General features: G+C 40.3%; 1 protein-coding gene across 24 annotated transcripts in view; it reads left to right on the top strand.

The window, feature by feature from the left end:
• Positions 1-24,742, top strand: part of ATP2B2 (ATPase plasma membrane Ca2+ transporting 2) — a 420,524-nt gene that overhangs the window by 380,098 nt on the left and 15,684 nt on the right. For 14 of the 24 annotated variants that reach the window (XM_071550496.1, XM_071550495.1, XM_071550497.1 and 11 more), the window contains 7 exons: positions 1,416-1,522; positions 2,231-2,422; positions 10,309-10,522; positions 14,323-14,534; positions 16,056-16,163; positions 19,412-19,594; positions 24,117-24,194. In XM_071550496.1, coding sequence (XP_071406597.1) covers positions 1,416-1,522; positions 2,231-2,422; positions 10,309-10,522; positions 14,323-14,534; positions 16,056-16,163; positions 19,412-19,594; positions 24,117-24,194 — 1,094 coding nt within the window. The remainder of the gene's footprint in view (positions 1-1,415; positions 1,523-2,230; positions 2,423-10,308; positions 10,523-14,322; positions 14,535-16,055; positions 16,164-19,411; positions 19,595-24,116; positions 24,195-24,742) is intronic. The other 10 variants (XM_071550505.1, XM_071550498.1, XM_071550509.1 and 7 more) reach the window with 1 other exon arrangement.

Raw genomic sequence — 24,742 nt, 5'->3', positions numbered from 1 at the left:
AGATTTAACAATTACAATTTTTTTTCAGAAGCTGAGACTATTAATTTAACATCAAAGGACATAATAATAAGAAGGGAAGACAGATAAATGTTTTTAGTAGTAATGACAGATGATGTCCCTTGTTTATTTAGCAAATCACTCCGACAAATTGAAAGCTCGAATTGTAAGATGTTATCAGAAAAATGTGCCATTTATCTGAGATCATACAGCCAATGGAAAGTGAAGGAGCTTTTTCTGATTTTTATAAGTCTGAAAAATACAGGGCCCTCAGTGCTTGCACCCTGCCCTGCAATCTTGTGGTGCCTGATAAGCCTGAACCTTGCCAAGAGGCAGCTATTGCTCTGTAATCTGCAATTTCCTATTTCTGGTTAGTTATCTGATATGTGAGTGGGGTTTTTTTCACAGAACAGTGAAAGCTTTTTGCACTGGGTAGGTTTTGATAATTGTTTTTAGAGGTTATGACTGTGTGCAAAATGTTTTAGCCAAAGGGATTTCATCATTTCTCCCCTAAGTTATTAATATGGAGAGGTATTCCTGTGTCCTACACAGCAATCCCGTGTTCTGGACTTGTATTAGAATGGACTCTGACACAGAAATGCAAACATGAGTGATGAATGATCTGCATCCTGTTAAAAAAATGGGCTGTTCTGCAGCCTTAGAAAAATTCCTCATTCTTTTCCTTGCTTTATGCATAAGTGGAAAATGCTTCCCTGCAATCTACTTGTGTGGAAATTGCTTCAGCAAGTGCTTTCTTTTCTCCAATGATCTCAAAATGAAAGTAGAAATTATTTTACTGTGTCTATTTGTTAAAATGTTTGGCTCCAGAATTAAAAAACTTATATCTTCTTAATCATTGTTTGGCAGAATTGAGTATGGCTGTTAAAATGCTCATCTGGCTGCAGCTGAATAGAACTCAGCAATGATGTTGTCTTTAGGTTCAACAAGTGCCAGAAAGCCTCCTAGGAAAGCTGGTATTACAGTTTGGGCCCAGTGTAGGAGAGCCTTAAGCAATCACAAGTCTTGAAAACTTAAGTCTTTGGCAAATCCTTTCCATGTATGTTTGATCAGAGTGCTGGGCTGAGTTGGGTTTACTGTGACACACAATTTTAAATAGTAGAAATCTTCCAAAAGGACATGATGAGCTGATCTCATCCCCTTTGAAGTCTCTGCAAGTTGTGTTGATGTGTTGATGATGCAGGATCGGAACTTCCCATGTAATTTCTAATAATGATGTCCAGTAGTGTAAGGTAGTGATGAACTGCCTTCAGCATTATTTTCCTTAAAAATCAACTCAATTAATCTCTGCAAGACTTGTGTGGTATTATGTGATCTACACTATTTTTAGAGGGATGTTTTGTCTTGCTAATTGTTTGCCCCCCCTGTCTGTATCCACACCCATGTACCTTTTTTTGCAGGTATCATTGACAGCACCCAGGTGGAGCAGAGACAGGTTGTGGCTGTGACTGGGGATGGGACCAACGATGGACCAGCACTTAAAAAAGCTGATGTTGGCTTTGCAATGGTATAATCTCCAGCATATTTATTGATATTTGTGTCATTATAAATTTGTTTTAAGAGGCTTTTCATTCCTTAAATATTAAGTTGCTTAGTTGTTACTTGTCAGTGCAGCACTAGGTTGGAGGGAGTGAGTTATGTTGCATCAGTATCTTTAATTTACTGTGTCAGATTCTTTGCTACTGCATGTTATGATACTTTTTCAATATTTTTCAGTAATTTTTGGCTATAGGCAGAATCCTCTGCCCATAGAGTAAAATGAACTGTTCTCTTCCAACAGCAGAATACTATTTAGCTTTGCTAAAGTCTATCACTAAACATAAAGATGTCTCCCAAGTGTACTCTGACTATATAGTAAGATACATAATTGTAATTTCTGTTGCCAATTCTGTTCATGTACATTTATCAAATATCATCAATGCTAAAAATAACTCAGGAGATCAGTAGTCATTAAGCTGATAACTTAAAACACTCAGAACTACCATCACATGAATTCCACTGCTCTGTCAATTCCTTCTATGTCCTTATTCACTTCAACAATAGGCCAAATCAGCTGCATTCCAGCAAATACAAAATGCAGAATACCCTCAGCAGCCCCTGTTACTGTGCTGGGGAACCTCAGTACGACTGTGCCCTTTGAATGGGCAGGAAGATTCGAGTTCTACCCATCTCTGCACTTCCCAGCAGGTGATTTGATTCCCAATGAATTTTCCAGGGCATTGCTGGGACAGATGTGGCAAAGGAGGCCTCGGATATCATCCTGACAGACGACAACTTCAGCAGCATCGTCAAGGCCGTGATGTGGGGCCGCAACGTCTACGACAGCATCTCCAAGTTCCTGCAGTTCCAGCTCACCGTCAACATCGTGGCCGTCATCGTGGCCTTCACCGGGGCCTGCATCACCCAGGTGAGGGAACCCAGAGCCATGTCCCACCACCCTGCTGGGGAGGCTTGGGCACAAAGTGCTTTTTGAAGTTCTACAAAGCATTAAAAGTGTATTTATGATCAAGCTGCTGAATGTTAAATAGCTGTTGATGGAAGGGAGTGCACTGATCTTGGTTAAAACTTGGTTGTAATAATGCCAAGGTCATGGGTTCAATCCCCTGTGTGGGCCATTGACTTACGAGTTGGACTCGATGATCCTTGTGGGTCCCTCCCAACTCAGAACAGTCTGTGATTCTGTGATCCATCTTCTCCCAAACATGCCTTGCTCTTTCTTTAGGAAAACTTGCTGTTTCTTTAGCTTGGTTTAGGAGCTGTTAATTTTTGTGCTGTCTCCCTGATTTTAATTGCATATTAATGTCAGTCCTGAGCCTATCATGATAGCACAGAAAAAGTCAGGGATTGGGAGAAGGAAGAGGTTGTGTTAATTTGCCTTTTCCTCTCAGAATATTTCACCATTAAATATGTGGGTTTGATGGACTATGGAATGGGATTATTATTTTCAAGAGAGCAGTACTAACACACAGAAATAATCCTAACAGGGGAACTTTTTTGACTTCTAAAATTACTTTATTGCTCTCAGGGAATTCTTTGTAACTTCAGATGCAAATGACAAACCAATGAAATGACACACAGAGCTGGACTTTGGCATCTCTTTCTTCCTCTCCGTTTATCCCTCCGTGCAATCCTGATGCACATGCAACACGTCTAAGTCTTTTACAAAAAGCATCTCTGAAGGCAAACCACATTTTCTTACCTTCAAATTGTTACATCTGGATTAATAAAATTAGATTTTCTTTTCTCTAGGAAGAAATAAAGGGTGCATGAAGTAGAGTCTAAGGGTTTTGTCTTTCAATAGAAAATTGCAAACTGTGGCTTTTAGCGCTGTCACTCCCTAAAATGATGCATATTTCAGGTGCTGCAGGCAGGTGCTGTTACAAAATGCCTCCTTGGGTTGAGGCACAGCATGAGAAAGCTGATGCTTCCCTCTGCGGTGCATCCCACAGATGCCATACCTGTTCCACAGGCAGGTTTCACCCCCTGCACACCTGAGCAAAGCAGTGAATAAGTCATGAGCTCTGCTCTGGGGTAAACTTACAGTGTAATCATGGAATGATACCTGTCACCAGAAACCAGGCACCTTTACCATGAGGTGAGACCTCTGTGCCCTGACTGACATTTAGAGGCCGTGGTGGTGCCTTGTCACAACTGAGCCTGTGCTCTGGGGCAGAATTATTGATGTTGTCCCAAAGTTGCCGAAGTTTCCCTTGGGAAATATTTTCCAGCATATTGAGAAATGTATTAGCTGTAAGTGATTGCTGCTGGTAACAGAAGAGTAAGGACTGAAACTCTAGGAGGTCAGTCCTCCTGGATTTTTATGGGTGGTTCAAAACCATACAGAAAAAAGGAACTGGAACTGAGGCAGTGCTTCTTTAAAAACCCTGTTTTTACAGACAGTGTTTATTCACTTGCTGCCTGCTAACATCTGTTTAAGGTGAAATTTTTTGTTAGTGTCCAGCATCTTCTGTTGCTTTGTGGAAGGACAGAGGGAAATGCATTCTATACATTAGCCAAGGAATTTCTACTTTACTCCCAAAGAGGTTAAACATTACTGAATCAAGGACTATATTAAACTCTAAGCAGATGTGAAATGTCTAATCAGTGCAAGTATATTCCCCTTTTTAATTTCATCCTCTGAATCATTCCATTGGCTTCTAGAAGGGTTTGATGACCCCAGTGAATTTATATTGCCCCAGTGGTCTGTAAGTCCATTACCACATCCATTGTCCTTATGTACAGGTTTTAATGGACACTCCCAGAATTCCTGTATCTTTGCAAACAGATTCTTATGCAATTCCTTAACTTGACAGTAAGGATGCAGCTCCAGAGGAGAGGTGTGAGAGAAGCTGGAATGGCGGTGGTGGCAGAAGGGCAGCAGTTCACTGCTCTGTAGTTTTTACCCTCCGTGGCCTGGCCGTGGATAATCCCGAGCAGCTCTCGGCTCTGTCTCATTCAAGAGGGATTTTGCCTTGCCAATGAACATTATTATGTTGGGCTCTGACTCCAGCCAGCGAAAGGACATTCTCTTTGGCTCATAAGCTTTACTAAAAATTGCACTTGGGAACATACTGTACCCTCTGGTTGCTATGAAAATAGCTCTAGCACAAAATGCATGACGGTACTGACAAATCTTGCCTACAACAGTCTAGGTGCACACACAGAGATCTAAATCTGCAAAACTGCACAGGTCTGAAATTACTATTGTGACTGAAGCATTTTAGTCCTTAACAAACAAATGAAGCTAAAATCTGGAGTTTCCAAAAGGCAACACAGCTTCCTGTGACCTTCAAAATGAATACAAAGAAAGTCCATGTTGGACTGAATTTTATTTTGCTTTTAGGTAGTCAGTTTGTCTTTCTTTGACACACAGGACATAATTTTAGTCTACCATTACTATTCAGGTGAATGAATATTACACAGGCTATCATTTTGGTGATATTTCATCAAGTCTAGAATGAGAAAAATTCTATGTAGGTAGTAACATTTGTTCTGTGCTTCCTGAAAGCATCTCTCAAAAAATCTGCAGTTCAGAACCAGCACACTGGGATGCTTTTAGGGTGAAGCTTCCTTTATTCTTACCCACTCTTTTTGGTTTCTATTGTTTGTGCTTAAAGGAAGTACAAAGATAATAAAATCTGTGCTTGGATTAATTTTTCTTTTTCACATTTGGCTTGTGCTTTGCAACTTAATAGGCTTAATTTTATTCAGTCTTGGTCCTGCAATTGCACTGGTGTACATGTAAAATGAGTGTCTGGTCATCTCCCTGCAGGACTCCCAGTGAAACCACAGCAACCCTGCCTTAATGAAGGGTCTGACTGTGTGAGCTACTGGTGTGAGTGAAACCAGACCTTCAAGGGACACCCAGAGAATGCACTGCCCACGTAGGAGATGATTTGTTTGGTCCAGAGCACCTTAGGAGGCCATGGAGAGGCTTAAGAAAAACATTAGGCAGAACCTGTGACCATTAGTGGTCATTTTAAGAGTCTGCTCCTTTTCTTTCTCAGATTAGTCAAGTGAGGGTACTTGCCAATTCCACTTCAGGGAACTGCTGTTTAATTTAATTCTGTTAACTTCAAGCAAGTATGATTTACCCACTTCATGCCTGCTTCAGAAAGATGCTGCTGTCACAGAGTATCTCCACTATGCTCTCTGTGCTTTGTCCTGGTTTGCTGTTTCCATCGATGTTTAACCACATGTGCAAAGTGTGCGTGACCCTCTGTGCTGCTCCAGAGTTACATAAGGATTCTACAGGAGCAGCTGAGGGCTCCAAGTGAGCTTTGTGCACACTGCAGGGGACCAGTGCAAACAGCCCTTTGCTGTCCTCTGCCATGGGGCCCAGCACCAAGTCATGTAAGGGGACAGAAACCAGATTCTGAGCAGCCTAAGGGTTACAAGTGCAGTGTCACCTGCTGCCAGGCTTAGCAGAGCTGCTGCCCAAAGTCCCCCTCACAGGGCTCTAACCCACCCTGGGCCCCATTTCACTTTACAGCAGCTCCATCTATAAGCCACAAGTTCTGCATTTTCAGCTAATAATGCACTTTTGTGTTGTGGGTCTGAGATTATGTAAAACACTTTGAGATCTGGGTCAGACAAGAAAACAGAGCTCAAGGTCTGTGCTGAAGAGCTGCCTGAGCAGCTCTCAGCCTGTGTGTGCAGAGTGTGCCCCACACCAGTGGGACATCCCAGCCCTGGTCCCTGCTGGGCCCATGGCAGTGCAGCTTGGGTGGCACAGTGCAGCTGGGCTCTGTTCATTCACCTTAGCTTTTAATTAACCTAATTCATTTCCCTTTCTCTCTGTGTTGCCACGTGCATACTTTTAAAGTGGTCAGGGTGTGATTGTCTTGACCAGTTTGTGTCTAATTGTCCTTTCTCTTTGGGAACTTTTGCCTCAAGTTAAACTAAACATTTATTTTTCCAGTGGATTGTGAGATATCAAATCTTACACTCTGACTTCACCCTCTGAATAACAGTTTTGCAGAGCCCTCGACTGGTTCTCTGGAGCTCTGCCTGTGATTACTGTGAGTTTGGCACTTGCAGTGAGTCATTGCTCCACATCCCTGGGTGTCATGTAGAGTTCTAGATGTGCTCCACAAAGCCATGAGGCTCATCCTGTTTCCTGTCCCAACATACACACAGCACCAAGAAAATAGGAGGGCATTATGTTTGGAGCTGTTGAAAGGAATCTGAGTATGAGCAAAATAAAGATTTTAAAATGCAGTTCAGTCAAATGGAAACAGTTTTTTAGTGGAACTATAAAGCAAACGGGTTTATCTCCCTGCCAGATTTTGCCTGTGTCTCCAACTGCTGAGGCAATGTAACTATTCAAAAAGGTTGCATTGAATAAAGGGAAGACAAAGCCTGTGTTTTAACATTCTACATTCAAATTATTATTCTTGTACTTTGAGGAAGACTAAATGTTTTAGCAGACATTAGGAACTGAAAACAGAGACTCTGTAGGACATCATGTTTGGAAAATTAAATGTTAATTAAAAAGCACTGTAGCATTGAACTACTGCATGAATCACTGATTGTTTTTACAGATCTTGTTCAGAAAAATGAGGATGATCTATACTTACATGTATAAGGCAGTAATTTACATGGTTATAATGTTTTACTGCAGAACTGTATTTGGCAAATCCTAAAATAATAGCACTGGCAAATTGGAAAAAGCTGTACTATAAAATCAAAGTCTGTACTGTTTAGCTTTGTTTTGGCAAGGCATAGAGGCATGGAAGTAGAATTAAGGATGCCACTTCCATGCAATTAGTAGACACTGTGATCTGGCAGCAGAAGTGAGGGCTGACATTTTTTTGCATTAATGTACAGAAAGTTAACCTACCAGAAATGCTCATTTTTATAAATCCTTGCATGTGTTCCGTGACAAGTGGGAGTAAAGAGGTAAGGGCGAAAATACCTTTTTATTCCTTTACAGCTTGTCATCTAAATCAAAAGTAACAAGCTCTAAATTTTGTGAGGCTCTGCATGTCACAAAAGATTTGTAGTTTTTTTCCAGCCTTTGGCAATTTGTACTTTTAAGTGTTTCCAAGATGAAGTGTAACATCACTTGATTTAAGGGACATTTTCCTTTTACCTCTAGGCCAGTGCTAACCTATTCCAAGGTCAAGTGGAAAGAAATTTGATGAATAAATGGTGATTTTGAGTAGTTTGCAGTTTGAACAGCTTTCATCCCCAAAGTTTTCAGAAAGGAAATTAAGAATTATTAGCCAGTCAATTGGTGGCTAAAATGCAGTGAAAAGAATGTTCATTTGCATCCCACTCGCGTAAGTGACTAATATTTGTAATGGAAGACTAAGCTCCTTAGCTGATATATATTTTCCTCAGTTTCCACCAACTAATCAGACATCAGATAGAGTTGCAGTGGAAATTTCATTCCACTGCTGCACAGACTAATGTGTATTTAATGTTTGGGCTTCAGCCTAGAACGAGCTCCACACTTGAGTGAGCAGCGTAGAACTGCCAATGAGGGATAATTATTGGGGGCACCACAGCCACCCAAGGTGATTGACAGTGGGAGATGGTGAGAACATGTTGTTGCCAAAACTGATGACTGCCAATTACAGTTGTGTGACTTAGAGACTGAAATAATGTGCTTTGCATTATGCTGGGAGGATGGCAGGCTCTGATAGACACCTGAATATCTGACTCTGTTTATTAAGCATAACAGAGTCAGTTTTGTTGACATAGAAACCAGCACATGAAGTGGAAATTGAGCTGTTGTAACCTCTCAACGCAGAGAATGTTTCTCAAGAAAACTTCTTAAGTAGACAGGCAAAAATATGACAAGGAAAATTGTCAGATTTTTTCCCTGTGTGCTGTGTCCCACGTGGGCCTCTGAGCCCACCCCAGCAAACTGCTTGGACTGCAAGTGCTCCTTTGTTGAGGCATAATGAAAATAATGAGAGCTCGATTTGGAGTGAGGTTTGTCCTGATCACTCTGAGTTTTTCAGCATCTCTAAGGGCAAAGGCATTTCCTGTTTCTGCATCTGCACATCCAGTGAGGGAGTTGAGCTCCCCAGATAAGCCCAGTTAATGCAACCCATAACCAAGAGGTCGAGAATCTATTCATGCTAATCTTCCTCCTTCCTACCCTATGATGAATCCAACCTGTAAGATTAAGAAACAACAGATTGCTTTTCTCCATCCCTTTGAGTAAGCCAAAAGTGATTTTTTAAAATATATGAAATGTATCAAAATATGTGTAAATGCTGTGTTAAAAATGTCTTTTCAAGAGGAAATAATACTTTATCTCAAGGCAGAGTTGAATATAAACCAGACCCACAAGAAACTAAACCACTTACCCTTGTTGTCCTTATGTCCTTGTGTATGGACCCATCTCATTGGATAGCATTTCATTAAAAATGTACATTGAGCCCTTTGAAGAAAAGGGAGTTCCTAGTTGGCTTTGCTTTGGTTTGTGGGCTCTTCTCTAAATTTCTTTGCTTCGCTGCTGCAGTACCAGGGCAATGTAGTGCACAAAAATAGTGCTCTCTTCCAGCTTGCACACTGTACATTAACTCCATTTCCTTATGAAAGTTGTCATGCTCATACCTTGTTACTTTTGAGATTCTGTTTTCCTAATAAAAACAGAAACAGAAAACAGACTTTACTGGTGCTGCCCATTTTCTACAAAGGCCAAATGCACAGGAGGGCATTTGATAGAGAAAAGAACCTTGATCATTTTTGCTCTCCTGGCTCCTTGAAGCAGCTGCATCATCTCTCCCAGCTGCCCCAATGAACTACCCATGGAAACTTTCTAATAGTTGTCCAGACTTCTCCCAGGAGCTCTGTCACTTTGCTGGATTTAGTTAATTCTGATTTTTTTTAACCCTAACCTGAAGTCCTCTGTACTATGAGCACAGACTTTGTGTGAGGAAAGAGCTCCTTCTAGTGACTGGCGAGCTGCTTCAGGAACTCCATCCTGCATCCTCACAGACAGCAATATTTGGGGGTTTCATTCCATATCCACAGTTCCAAATAGCCTATCCTGTTACCAGTAAAATAATAGTGGCTATAGCAAAAAATTGTCTTGCTTTTGCACATTTGATATAGTTTAATGAATTTGTGTGTTGGGTTTTTTTTAAATCAAAACATCAGGCTTTTTTTTTATGTTGCTACTGTTTTTTAAATGTCTGTTTAAAAATGATACATGAAGATGTTTCTGTAATTGTTGCAGAATTTTTTAATAATTTCACGCTGTTTCTGAAAAAAAATTAAGATTATAGTAAAAAAGGAAACAGTACCTTTTATTTGAATATAATTTTTCTTCCCGGAAATGAGCTCCCACTTGCCTTATCTGGCTACCTAAATTCTGCTGGTTTTAAGCAGGTTGCAGGATCTAACAGAGAGTATTGTAATAAGTGTTATGAAGTGTTACTGTTGCACTTTATAAGAATTGCATGATTAGAAATGTCCCTGATTTTAAATGCCTGCAAAGAAAGCCTTGATCATTGCTCAGCTCATTGTGCTTCCTGTGATTCTGGTCTTGCAGAGGAAATACAGGAAAGGCCACAGTAGCTTGGACTGTATTTCTGTGTCCTGTCTCAGCTCAGCTGTGAGGAATGACCCTGAGATGAGCTCAGTTGGTTAAAAACTTGGTTATAATAATGCCAAGGTCATGGGTTCAATCCCCTATGTGGGCCATTGACTTAAGGGTTGGACTCGATGATCCTTGTGGGTCCAACTCAGAATAGTTTGTGATTCTGTGAAATGCCATCCCAGCCAGTGATTATCTCCCTGGGAGATCCCTAACTCTCCAAACTGCCTCCCCAGGACTCTCCTCTGAAGGCTGTGCAGATGCTGTGGGTGAACCTGATCATGGACACGTTTGCGTCGCTGGCGCTGGCCACGGAGCCGCCCACGGAGGCGCTGCTGCTGCGCAAGCCCTACGGCCGCAACAAGCCACTCATCTCCCGCACCATGATGAAGAACATCCTGGGCCACGCCGTGTACCAGCTCACCCTCATCTTCACCCTGCTCTTCGTGGGTAAGGACCCTGCGAGCTGCTGCTTGCTTTGTTGTGTATCTTAATGAGTCAACATGCTCCAAGTGTCACCACTTGATGCATATTTATTAAGCCTGTCTGGAGAGCACTCTGAATCCCAAGGACCTGAGTTCCAGTCTCAGTGGGACCGTCCCCTGGCAGTTCAATCCCTCCCTGCCATCCCATCCCGTCAGATCTCGGATGCTCAGCAGGGTCAGCCCAGTCAGTACCGGGGGCTGTGACAGTCCCGAGGACTTCCCTGTCACTGTCCAAGCTGGCTCGGCCGTGGCAGATGGACCTCAGGACTGAAACGGTGGGGCCAGTTCTGTGCAGGCTGAGCCTCACCTGAACAATCCCCTGCACAGGCTGGAAGGGCACGTGGAGTGAGCCCTTCCCAAATCTCCGTTCTGAAGTCTGTCCATCCATCCATCCATACACTGAGCCTGTCTTAGTTATGCAGCTGGTTAATGGGGCTGGAAAGACAACAGGTGGACTGGCTTTAGTCACCTTCCATGTGTTGTTGAGTTGGGAGGGGCCTCAGTGAGCTTTTTGACCCCTTCACAAAATACAGGTTTGAGCTTCAGCAAAAGTTTATATTAAAGATTACGTTTTAATAGGAGTAGCTAGGCCTGCTTCTGTACTCAATGTTCATTTTGAGCCCTGTCATCCTGAGTGGGCATGTACCAACAAATTAAACCAAGCCACAATAAAAATCCAGATCCATTTTACCAAACGCTGGAGAAGCTCTTATCAGGAGCAAAATGTTTGCCACAGTCTAGAAATGATGTTGATCTTAAGTAGTAGAGAAAGCAAGTAATCAGTATTAAGTGATACAGATAACACTCTGCTTTGACATTTAATTTCTAGAATGGATATTAAAAGGGGAAAAAATCTAATTTATTAGATTACTGGATTTTTCTTCAGGCCTTGCTAGAACAGATGCTTTTTATAGGTTGTGTTTTGGAGAGGGGAGGGAAGGAAGAAAAATGGGTTTTGCTGCAGGGAATAGTAGGAGCCAATAATAGATTCTGCTGCTCCAAATAATAAGTGAACTTGGTCAAAGGACTTCTCATTTTGTCAGTTGGTATTGTCTTCTTGTCACTGTGTCATCACTGTCAAATTGAAATTGCATCTGTTGTCATCCAGATTACTTTTTTCCTTTATATACAGACTTCCAGCTAAGCTGGCAATGTAAATTTGTGATTTTTAGGAGGTTTGTGAGCTCTGTTGTGAAAGTCTTGCTCTGCTTATCACCATGTGGCAGCTTCTTTGGGATGCTCAGAGGAGCTGATGGTCTGTTTTCTGGAGTTACTTGAACCAAAATCATGGCCAGGTTTTTGAAGGGAGATGGTCTGTAATATTGTTACACTCACAGTGTATTTTGAGAAGGTCTAACAAGCCTTAGGAAATCATAATTTCAGATTCTCTAAATCAGGTGTAGAAAGTCTTGGTAGTTCATGTGATATAAATCTTGGAATGAGAACTGCTGTGAACTTTATGGGGAGTTTTAATGGCTTTTTGATGTGTTTTGTGGTTTAAAATATTTTATACTGAGCCAGATGAAAAAAAAACAGGTTTTTTTCACCCTATTCTAATTTCCTGAGTGTCTCTGGAAAATTCAGGCACACTTTGAAGGACACAGCCCAACCAATTTTCTGATAAGCCCAGGAAATAGTCTTTTCCTTTGTAAGCTCCACGAGGCTCAGCTTTGCAGTGACATGATGTTCTAAGCTCAGTGCTTCGATAATGAACTCCAAATTATTGAGAATGATTTACATTTTGATCAAATTATGCTTCATTTTTTGCAGTAGGTTTCTATAGAGACTGGAACACCAAGTTTTTCCTCTCTTTTCTTATCACCTGGCAGAAATACATTGTGCTTGAACACACAGTAATGTCTTGGAGACTTCAGGCACACGAGAAATCCAGAAGTCACTGTCTAGTTCTGTCAGGCTACAGTATAAAAAAAATCTTAACCTCAGCAGAAAGGCATAAGAAACTTCAGGCTTTACTGTCACACCCTTTGGAGCATGTTTGGAAATAAAAACTACTTATGGATTTAAGCTCTGCCATTCCACAATAGCAGCATGTTCCTCTGCCAACAAAGCAATGCAGTGCAGCAACAGAGACTTAAGGACAAGTGCCCTCACTGAGAGATATAGTCACATTTTTATCTTTGTGTGTGTATGGAATGAAAGCAAATAGATGTGATTTGTGTGGATATATGTGTGTATTTATGGAGGATAAAACTGTGATATCTGTTTGCTTTCATTAACTTTTTTCCTTTATTTATAAGGGGGATGTTTCCAATGCTTAGTTACCTCTCTGGGGATACATAGTCTGCTTAAAAGTCTCTGCTCTCTCACAGCCTGTTTTGTGGTGTCATACTGTGTTACTGATACATGTGTGATATCATAATCTATTTTCTGTCAAAAGATTATAAGCCAAATTCTTTCTTTGGAAATATGCTCATTATTCCCAGTGACTTGAACATGAACTACTCAAATATCCCAAGGCAGAAAAATGCTCTCTGTTAACTGAGCTGTTGGAATTAACAGCCTCAGGAGAAACCCTGAGGAAACCTTTCTTCTTTCTGCAGAAATCCTCCATACAATGCCAGTGGGATAGCAGAAAAATGTTCAAGTTTTAATTTGCTTTTATTAACAAAACACTGGTTATGAAAACTAGTGGTATTGTGATAATCTTTACTCTTATTTCACTAGTTATTTACCCTGCCATGTGAATGTCCCATGCTTACATTAGACAGTGGCTCTTTCAATGGCTGGCTGTCATCTGAGAGCTTTGTGTGTTAGAAAGGGGATGGAAAATCAGACATGAGATGGCAGAAGTGCAGCCTTGTCCTGGGCTGCATCAAAAGGAGAGTGGTCAAGGGAGGTGATTCTCCTCCTCTCCTTCCCCCTTGTGATCCCCGCCCCAGGGCACTGTGTCCAGCTCTGGGGCAGTGGTTCTAAACTGAAAGAGGAAAAGTTTGAGTGGATTTAAGGAAAAAAAATTACTATGATGGTGGTGAGACATAGGAACTGATTGCCCAGAGAAACTGTGGATGTTCCATCACTGCAAGTGTTGAAGGCCAGGTTGGATGGGCCTTAAGGTAACATCATCTGCTGAAGGATGTCCTTGCCTGTGGCAGGGGGACTGGACTAGATGATCATTAAAAGAGCATTCCAACCTAACCCCAAAATTCTATAAGAAAAGAGGTTTCTTTGGTGTAGGCATCTTTTCCAAACTGACCTCATTTTTGCAGTTACTCCTTGTGGGTTGCCATTTTGCTTTTTTATTGATCAGATCTAGAAGTGATAGCCAGATTATCAAAATAAGGAGCAATGCCTGATGCTGATCAAACCCAAATCTTTTTAAACCCACAAATGTCTGTATGTTTTTATGACTGATATCCTTGAATGCTTATTATAAAAATTTTGTCACGGTGGATTAGTAAATGGATCAAACCTGCTGAAAAGTAGCTGCTTGGAACTACTGTAGGAAATGGCAGAAATACTGTCAATTCTCTTAAGTGTTGATTCATCAGAAGGAATTCAGTGCTTAGAATAACTACTGTTGGTTAGAGGAAAAGTCCTGCTGGCAACTTTTCATAGCTATGCTGAGTTATTAGATAAGAACCATCATTTGAAAAGCTTCTTGCTCAGAAATTCAGGTGTGTTTTGCTCTCTGGTGCAGAAAGGGAGCTGGTAAAGCAGAGTATGGAGGGCAGCTAAAGCAAATGGGGGAAATGCAAATCTGTTAATTGATTCTGCTGGAAACTTCTGTTTTTGTCTTGCACCCAGGTGAGAAAATGTTTAAGATTGACAGTGGGAGGAATGCCCCACTTCACTCTCCTCCCTCAGAACATTACACCATCATCTTCAACACCTTCGTCATGATGCAGCTTTTCAATGAGATCAACGCCCGGAAAATCCACGGCGAGAGGAATGTCTTCGATGGCATCTTCAGAAATCCTATTTTTTGTGCTATTGTACTGGGTACATTTGCTATTCAGGTAATGATTTGGGCAAGAATTAGTAACTGAATAGCAGAAGTTGTTTGGGTCTTTTTTCTCTGTGCTTTAATTTTAAATCTAAGCGCTGTGGGAGGTGCACTGAATAGTAAACAGATTTCACAGATTTTCACAATCTATCCAAGTATTAATAGAAAATGATATGCAGCCCTGCTAATACAACACAGATTTGGTCATTAGAACCAGGTTAATTATTAAATTAATCTTAGCATGTGAAGTTATAGCAGCCATTGTTATTTGTTGATATTGCAACTTGTTTTTAAAGAAGAAATTATTCAGTAGTATACCAGCAAAGTGTTTGAGTTATTTACTGCTGCATGAACAGACACATTTGCCTTTGAATACCCAAAGCTGAACTGTTCTTCTCTTAAATGCCACTGCCAAATGCTACTCAGTGTTCTCAGGAATCCTATTTCTTGATAGCTGTTGTTCATGTTCATCTCCTGTCCCAGTCACAGGTGAACATAATTATAGTAAAACACACTTTCCCCAAAAGATTGTAATATTTCTTTCATAAGAACTCCAGTTCCTCCTTGTGCTCTTGTATCTGTCCATTTGCTGGCACCTGTCCTGTACTTGATGTGTTTGATATTACCTTTTAGACGTCTTAGAGTTATTTCTCTCTTGACATGGTTGCTCAGTTGTGCAATGACATCCTGAAATCTCAGTGCTGGGACCTTTCCCTTGGGAGGAGTAAGGAGGAGGTGGAGTTACTGACCTGGGCTACAGTGGTTGGAAACAGGAAGGGGAAACTACTCAATAAACTACGTATTGGAGAAAGGCCACCAGTGAGAGGCAGCAGAACTTGATAGTGATGGCCTTTAGTTTAAAAATCTGGTTTTAATACCATGAACTAAAATTCTGGCAGTTTAAATCTCTGGTTTGGGATTTGAGGTTTTGCAGCAGCACCACTAGCAAGACATATCCATAATATCTGATTTTCAGTTAGCAAAACCTTCTCAAACTAACAAGGCTTAGAAACCTGTTCAGATTCTCTGTGTGCTGGTTATCCTGCTCCAGGGTGTGTGGTTTTGCCACCTTCTTTCTCCAACAGGACTAGATTTTAGTAAATTATCTGTCTGTCTGTGATAGTACATCTCTAAGTGTGCAATAAAATGTTCATCAGAGGAAAAGGTATATTTTTCCATGGACATTCCAAAATGACATCAGGGTCAATACATCCCCAGCTGAGAATACTCAGAAGCTGGGAGAGTCCAGGGGGACAGTTCTGTTGTGGTCTTCCTGACCATTGGTAGATATGAGGCTAAAGAGCTTAGTCTGCACTGCTCTGGCTTTTGCTGACCTTTAATTTTGAGTGTGTGAGTTTGTGTGGTTTGATTTTTCCATATAATGATTGAGATTCTGCCGCCTCTCTTTTTTTATTGTTGTTGTTGTTTTGGGGCTTTATTTTGTTGTTATTGTTGTGTTTTGTAGTTGTGGTTGCTTGGTTGGCCTTTCCCCCCACCAAAATTCACCTCCTTTCTTTTGTGATTTTCTTTGTAGATAGTCATTGTCCAGTTTGGAGGAAAACCATTTAGCTGTTCCCCCCTGCAGCTTGACCAGTGGATGTGGTGTGTATTTATTGGACTAGGAGAGCTTGTGTGGGGTCAGGTAAGCCTTCAGGAACATGCAGATTCAAACTCTGGCATCTTCCCTGATCCTCCTGTGCTGTTGTTTCCTTGGTGTCTCTCAGGCAGCACAGGCTGAAATGCAGCTCTCTGAGAGCTTCAAGGATAGGTGTTGATAGTAAGGGCAGCTAAATTAATGTGTCATTTTAAATTTCTGCTATTTCTACACTAGCTAATATATAATTATATATGGATGTAAAAGCAAAATATCAACAAGATCATTAAATCAGTTGAGATTACCTATCTGGGAGTAATAATACAAAACCACAATCAATATTATTAAAATACTACATTATTCTTTTATGTACAAATACATATTGCAAGATTAATATTTTTTTTTCATCTTTGAATGCATTATTAGCATATTTCAGTTGGTGCCACCTGACGTAGTAAAGAAAAATGTGAAGTTACACTTTTTTCTCTCAGATATAAAGACATTTGTAGATCAACAGTTGGTCACTATGGAGGAAGAGTGAAGAAATTGCCAACTGCAGTTGGACACTGCTATGATTCTGGTGGGACTGAAACAAAGACGTGCTAGATTTCAAAGCTGATTGTTCTCTTATGGATCTTTTGGACAGTTCAGCCTCATGTTTTCAAAGAAAGAAGCTCAGAATTAGAACAGCTTTTAATGGGAATGTGGCTGAAAACCATCACTGTTAGAGGGTTCTGCTGTAATTATTACCTGAGGATGGGATTTGAGTTATGACCTCGCAGGAAGACTTAAAATCAGGGCAGGAAAGGTTTCTTCTTTCTTTCAACTGATTGGAACGTAGCACCTTTTGGAGAGGGGAAGTAAAGCAAGAGAGCCAGAAAAGACCTTGCTGGTTTTTAGCCCATTCAGCTGTGAACAATTCCTCACAGCCTTTGCTCAATGGACTTTTTGCCCTCTTAATTTTGTTACACAGGTTTATTACTTAAGCATTGCAAACTAATAACAATATCAGCATTTGTTTTCAGCTTAGTTCCCAAGCCTTACTGCAAGATGTCAGCCATTACATTAACACTGGTATTGGAATATCTCAGCAGTTTTGTCACTAAGAAGAAAGCAAATACACAGACGGGGGGGGAGGGAGGAATCTTACACTGACCAGGATTTAGTGACTAGAAAAGAAAAAGACAAGCTAAAAAAATTCATTATGTCCATATTTACATGAGTTATACTCAGTGACAAGTCCTCTTTTCATGGAGCTCTGCAGTGAGAGACTTTTCCTTTAGAAATGGTGCTTTTCTTCCTTTAAGCCTTTTTATTCCTGCTCTGACTAATTTTAGTTCAGCACAAAACAAATTTGTTATCTTTTTTATTTTTTTCTCCACCTCCTGAACTGCTGGTCTTGTGAACCACGGAAACCAATCAAGATTTTCAAGTTTTGATGTCCAAGTTGGCAATTCTAAAATAGTTTAAGGGGTAGCTTTTAGGAAATCAGTGCTTTGAGGGACAGCTTTCTAACAGATAGCCCTCATCACTTCTGAAAATCAAGACTTTCTAAAGTATTTCATGTTACATTTGCAGAATTATTGACCACTTTGCAAAACTGCAGTAATTTTTCTGGGAATAGTATTTAGTTCCTCAATCTGCACCCAGTCTGTGGGTTCTGCCATTACCTAAGCTGGGCAGATGTGGAAAACAAATGAACAAACAGCCATCAAACACCCTGAGAAAAGCATTAGAGCAAAGTCTTATTTTATCTTGGCTGAGAGAGGTCACAAAGGAGAGGTTTGGTGTGGCACAGAATCTCTCCCCAGTGCAGTTATTTCTGTGTGTACTTGGAAGTGCTTCATCACCATCAGGTTCCTCAGACATCAGACAGTCTCAAGTAGCTTCTCTCTGTAGTGTTTTCAAAGCTGGAAGCTGAAGGACTTTCAGTAAGTATTTTAATGACTAGCACTTACCTTTTCTATTTCTTTCCTCTTCTGTCTTTGCTCATGTCACACCCATCCATTAATTTTCCAAGTTTGCATCTTGTTTTTCCACCCCCAAAACGCATTTTTTTTTAAAGGTCCTGTAATAGTGTAGAAATTTGGTTTGGTGTTTCTTTTTTTCTTTTCTTTTTACATTTCTTTCTCTGTCTTTAAAAATAATATTAAAAAAGTGGGCCTGTGGGTGATGATGTTCAAGGAGACCCTCAGCACACTCAGAGGTTTATTTTCATCCTGCAAATTTGTGGTACCTTTTCACTTGTCTTCACTGTATCCATTCCAGCTTTCCCAAACTGTCCCCCCCAGCTTTGCCTTGGTCCTCCTTTCACACATCTGGGCTCAGAGCTCTGATTTCTTACTGCTGAAAGGAAGACAAACAGCCCAGAAAATTGCAGCACTTGTTTGCTCAGTGGGTCTAAGAGTTAACTTTGTAGGAGATGTAAGGGTTCAGTGTGTTCCAGGTAATATCTTGTTTAAACAGCCAACTGCTCCCATTTTTATTCAGCCAACAAAAGAAATTAGAACAAAGAGAAAATGACTGCCCAAGAGGGCAACACTGAAATGGATTTAAAATAATTATGTTATTACACTGTCTAACCACAGTATTTGTAGTTTTTAAAGATTATTAGCTATCTCCTGTATTAATTCTTTTCAGAGACTGCTTGGGTGGACAAACAGAATTACAAGAGGGGTTCAGCTAATCAGAATTTTTTAGTAATGAGGACACGGAGTAAGACAGAGCCCTATAAAAGGTCCAACAGGGAGACAGATCTGCACCTTTCAGATACCTCAATATTCAGAAACCTCAATGCCAGGAAAACATTTCAACTTCCTAAAACAAAGGGAAGCTGAATCTGTGAACCAGTGTGGTGTGAGAAGATTTATTAGTGTGAGATGCAACGAATTCTCAGCTCCCCTTAACATAAACCATTAGAAATATCCAAATTCTAATTGCAGCATTATCAATCTTGCAAATTATTTTTACCTCATTACATTACAATAGTTATGTCTTTCTTTAGTTTTTTGAGAAAGGATTCCAATTGTCCCAGCCTTGAACTTGCTCCACAGCTGGGTATTACCAGTGTGCTTTAATGGTGCATGGAGTGCTAATTGTTTACACAGTGAACTAAATATTTCTGGACTAAACTGGAGTTGTAGAAGTGGAAAGTAATATTAGGAAAAAGCTTATCTCAGCTTTTCTGAGAGATTACTGCTCTTATTAAAATATTATTGTTCTGTTGTAATGGACATATAATTATACTGTTGTTACTGAAGGAGGCTTATGTTTTCAGTACTTTTTTATAATTTTAGGTCATTGCAACCATCCCAACAAGTAGGCTAAAATTTTTAAAGGAGGCAGGGAGGCTCACTGAGAAGGAGGAGGTCCCTGAGGAAGAGCTCAATGAGGATGTGGAGGAGATCGATCATGCAGAGAGAGAACTGCGGCGTGGACAAATTCTCTGGTTCAGAGGACTCAACAGAATCCAAACCCAGGTATGCTGAGAGCAAAGCCCACATGGTCCAAAACCCCCAAAAATCCAAACCCAGGTGTGCTGAGAGCAAAGCCCACATGGTCCAAAACCCCCAAAAATCCAAACCCAGGTGTGCTGAGAGAAAAGCCCACATGGTCCAAAACCCCCAAAGAAATGCAGACCCAGGTATGCTGAGGGCAAAGCCCACATGGTCCAAAACTCCCAAAGAAATGCTTAATGTGAGGTCAGAGCAAGGCAGTGTTAAAGGCAAGCCCAGAGCGTTTGTGCGTGTGAATGATGGTCCTTATCAACTGCTTGGCTGTTCTCAAAGGAGGAACAAAAAAATAAAAGAGGTGAACTGAACAGAGGGATGTTTGTACAGCAGAAGAGGTAAAGTGAAAAGATTACAAAGTGACAATATGCAAAAAACAGGAATGTGTGTTTTGAGAATATTGTGAATGGACATTCGTTTTCTACTTCAGTGATGGCAGCACATAAAGCAGTGCTGGAAAACATCAGCTGTGATAATGCTGTGAAGGCTTTCGAAGGCACAGGAGTTTATTTAGTCAAAAATATATTGTTGCTGCCATTTCTGCAACAACAGAATAATTGAAAGTGTTGAGTTTGAAGTATGAAGTACCATTTGATTAGAAAAAATTAATCTCTTCTACTCTGGTACTACCACATATATATCATGATTAAAAGGAATTGATTTTCTTTTTTATTAGGTAATGAAAAATGTGTTTATTTTTAGTAGATAGGGCCTAAGAATCCATTAAATATTGAGGTCTATGATTTCTTAGAAATATCTATCCCCACCTTTTGCTAAATGCAGAAATCCATGGCACTTTGCACTGAATCCTGGTGCTAAATATAGTACAGATTACCTGAGGTAGGAAAATTTGTCCTGGAGTGCCAAAAAATTATTTATGTTGCCTTTTGCATTGCAGAAGAGCAGTGTTTTATTGTACTCAGGTGTGTTCTGCTTGGTCTTTTTAAAAGTGTTTCTGCCAACTTGCAGAAGAGACCAGATATCAGGTGTGAGTGTTTTACATGAGGCTTAGGATAAACAGAGGGAAACAATTGAGAATTTTTTTCTCCTTAAAGAATGTTCTAAACAACTTTTTTATCTCAGATTTGGGGGTTTGTCATCATCCAAGATAAACAGAACATTCTGCTTTTTTCCATCTTCAAATTGATACTTTATTTTGTTTGTTTTGAGAAAAAGTTGCAGCCATGTATTTTAGAGAAAAATTATGGGAAAAAAGTTATCTGAAACCAGGGTCTCTTTAGTGCATCCACGGAGCATAAAATAAAGAGGGTGGGAAGTGGTGGCAGAGAGATTAAGGGTTTGGGAGATTCCCAGGGTTCTGTGGTGAGTAATTAAATACAGATCTGCACCTCTGAGGTTGTGTGTCTTGACTCTGTTGGTCAGGAGCACTCATCACTAGAGGAAATTCAAACTGCCAGAGATGGCACACAGGTGCCCAGGTGATGGTGATCTTTATGAGAGGATGAGCTCTAAACCTGCATTCTTTTCTTCCTGGTGGCTCTAGGAGCAGTGTTGTCTGTTGGCATTTCTGTCAGGATGTCTTTCTGGTTGTGGTGAGTGGAAACAAGCACAACCCCCAAATTACATCCTTTCAGTTCTTTTTCTAGTCCAAAAGGTAGCTTTTAGTTCTGCAAATCTTTATCCACTTAATTCACAGATAAATTTTTCTTTTATACTATTTAAACCAAAATGAACAGTAATTACAATTCTTTGCTAACATCCATCTCCTGAGCTTCCTGTCTGCTCTTAGTTGTAGAAGTACCTTCAGCAGGATTTATTGCTTCTCTGCCAAGAGGCTTCTGTGATTTTTTTCTAATTTTGTTTACTCAGTGACTTTGATTTTTACATCCATTTCACATCTGTGGAATGATAATGAAAAAAGGAAATGGGCCAACAGATTCAAAAGCAGTCCCAAGGTGTCCACTGGAGAGTGATGAACTCCCATGCAGTCCCATTAGATGCCCTGTTGGCTGGACCTCCAGTTGAGCACATGCCCATGTGCTGTGTGTTGTGGCCCATCCCAATGGATTCATACCCTTGTACTGCATTTCTCAGGAAGCAGCTAAAGAAGAGGTGATGGAAGAAGATGAGGATGTCTGTAGCATCCTTGGGGAGCTGGAGGATTTGCAGGAATCCTCTGATGTCTAAGGCACCTCTGGAGATGCGGAAGAAGAAGGTAGAGCATCCCCTCACTTTATATCTATACGAGGATGACAGTAAGGCCAGGGCTGAACTCTGGACTCTCTCATGATTGATCATTCAAACCCTGACAAGACCAGTTTCCACCATCATACACTTGTGCTGTAAACTAGGTTATTTTTGCTTATTTTCTCTGCAGTCATTATTAGACAGAAAGCCACAGCACCAACAAAAGCCTTCACTCCTAAAACAGTTACAAAGAACCTGCAGTAGTGCTGGGGGTTGGTTTGAGGTCTCACTTTTAGTGCTCTGATGAAAACTCATCCAAACTTACAGAACTTGGAAGTGTTAAAGACAGTTTTGTGTTGCATCCTCTCTTGAAACAGAGGGTTAAAACCTAGAGAAGGGATTTCCACAGTGATTCTTCACACTGAAATATCAGACCAATTTCTACAAAGGGATGTGTGAATTTCCTTTAAAGAAAGGTGTATGAAAAATGCCCATAACTAGGTCAGGCCCTGGCTATCGACTTCTGATTTTCCTTTTTGTCCGCTTTGGTTCATTCAGATATTTTGGTGTTTTATAGTAGTACCCTCTAGGGACTCTCTGGATGGATGTGTGTTCTCCTCCTCTGAATGGAAGTGTTTCTTTACTGGATAGTTCTCTCAGGAGACCACTGCCATATGAAGTCTCACAAATGGCTCATCTTAGTTATGCAAGTTTGAGGATATAGAGGTGGTCTGAAATTGCATAAGACAGGACTTTTCAACCTTTGCTACTTTTCAGCAATTTGTCCCAAGCCTTTGTTGCAGTTCTCACAAATTCTTCATTCTGAAGGAACAGACAAGATTCATCACACCCTCTTGGCAGATCTAAAAGCCTTTGGAAAATGCAGCAAGTTCACAATAGCAAAACTACATAATCTGAGAAACATCCAAAAATCATTGCCTCTTTAAACTGTCCACTGCAAAGTCTCTCCAGTTACCTCACATTTGAGAATGGACACATTGTAGAGTGAGGAGATTTGAAAACTTTTTAAGCCATATTTTTACAACACTGGTCTCATTCTTTCCTCCTTTGCTTCATTCATCCTGTAATTCAGTTTGCTTTATCTGCATCAAGTGAGAAATAACTGTCTAGAAATGTTTTGAGAACAAAAGGAAAAACTGAAAAACATGCAGGTGACATGTTAACAGCTACTTAAACAAAGATCATTCCTCTTCAGATACTAAAAAATACATAGAGATGCTGTAGTGCATTTTCCCTTCCTTTCTATATTAAAACTTTTCTCTTGAACTTATGCAAACCATCAAGCAAAGAAAGTCACTCCTGGCAAGTGGTTCTCAAGTTAGATAAAAGGGGCTAGCACCTCATTTCAGAGCTTTGGATATAGAAACTTTGCGGTAGCCACATGCAAGAGGAATGCAAATTGTTTTATTTCATGCAGAAAGGTTTTTGGGTTGTTTTTTTTTAAATTAAGATCCTGGCTGGAGATGAGGTGAATGAGACCCGGGCCCTGTTAACATTAGTGACAACAGAAACGCTTTGTCAAAATGAGTTCTGCATGAAAAATCAGAAAAAAGCTTATTCTGAGAGGACTATTCTGCCTAGTGTGAGATTGTTCTTTTTTTAAACTGGTAATCACTGACATTTTTATTAGCTGTGCACACCTGAAAAATGTGGAGCTTCTGGAGTGTAGAACATACAGAAAAAAAGAGACAGGTGTGAACAATTTCAACCTTACAAATAAGCTTCAAAGGGAAGACAGGACTTCCTTTCTCTACCTGAAGGCCTGTAATCAAAACACAATTACACCCTATATTGTGTTGGAAATTTTTTAAACTTTTCATGATCTATGAATTATCATTTACTTTGTTCCTTCAAACAACCTGAATTATTCTAAATAAATGCATTCCTTTGTAAGTAAAAAGTTGGATCTCAATTTAAAATGCACTATTTGTTTCCATTATTTTCTGGTTTGAAAAGAGAAACTTTTGGGCCCATTTCTTCCCTTCTTGCTTGGCTTCAGGCAGAACACAGCCCTGAATGTTCAGCTTTTAAGATTCTGGAAATGTTGTCATCTTCCCAGTGTGAATTATATTCATGAACAATTGCAGTTACTTCAGGAGAACAAGTAAATTACATGCCTGTAATTCTTGTTCTTTGAAGAAACTATTAAATACAGATCTTCCCTTATCTCTTCACTCTTACACTGAAGTCTTTCAGTTTATTAGGAAGACATTTGTACATCTAGAAATGCCCTCTGGCCCAGGATTTATCATCTGTGTCTTCCACACACTTCATGCTCTCAGTAGGAGTCTTTAAAATCTTTTTTGAATGGTCTCTTTTGTAGAGTGCTCAGTCACCTGTGTTAGAACCTGAAAACCCAAGATCTGTATTTAATTCTGCTTTTGTACACTCAGCATTTCAGGTGAGTATTTAATATGCCATATATAACCAATGGTTTGAACCACGTGGGGTTTTTTAGGTGCCAATGTGAACCTTAGTTAATGACTCCTTGTACCCCTATTCCATATGCTAACTCACCTCATATTCTACTTTTTTTTTACTGTGATTTTTTTTATTGGACATGTAACTGCTGCCAAACCCACTGAGAGCAAAGCTCTGCAATGTTGTGGTGACTGCTTAATATTGTACAGCTCTGAGTGTGCACATTGAAATGGGTGTGGTAAACAGGACCGAAAAATGGTGTGGTACAAGTTCAGGGTGCCAATTTTACAGCAGGAACCTCTGCTCCCTTTTACAGCTGCCTGTGGTATGATTATTCCCATAAAAACATGCAGGAAAAGAAACACTGAGGTCCAAAGCTAAGATTATGGGAAGGGAGACATCCCTACTAGGAAAAATGCAGCCATACCAACTGGTTTACTCCTAAGACTGACCACAGCATGAAAAACCCAGCCAGTCTCTTAGAGTGCTTTCCATTTGGAACATTTCAGAGGGCTTGCACCAAGATTT

The sequence above is a fragment of the Pithys albifrons genome, chromosome 3 (genome assembly GCF_047495875.1).
Source record: "Pithys albifrons albifrons isolate INPA30051 chromosome 3, PitAlb_v1, whole genome shotgun sequence".
In the NCBI taxonomy this organism is placed as follows: domain Eukaryota; kingdom Metazoa; phylum Chordata; class Aves; order Passeriformes; family Thamnophilidae; genus Pithys; species Pithys albifrons.
The sequence above is the reverse complement of the archived record's forward strand: the minus strand, read 5'-3'. Positions and strand labels throughout refer to the sequence as shown.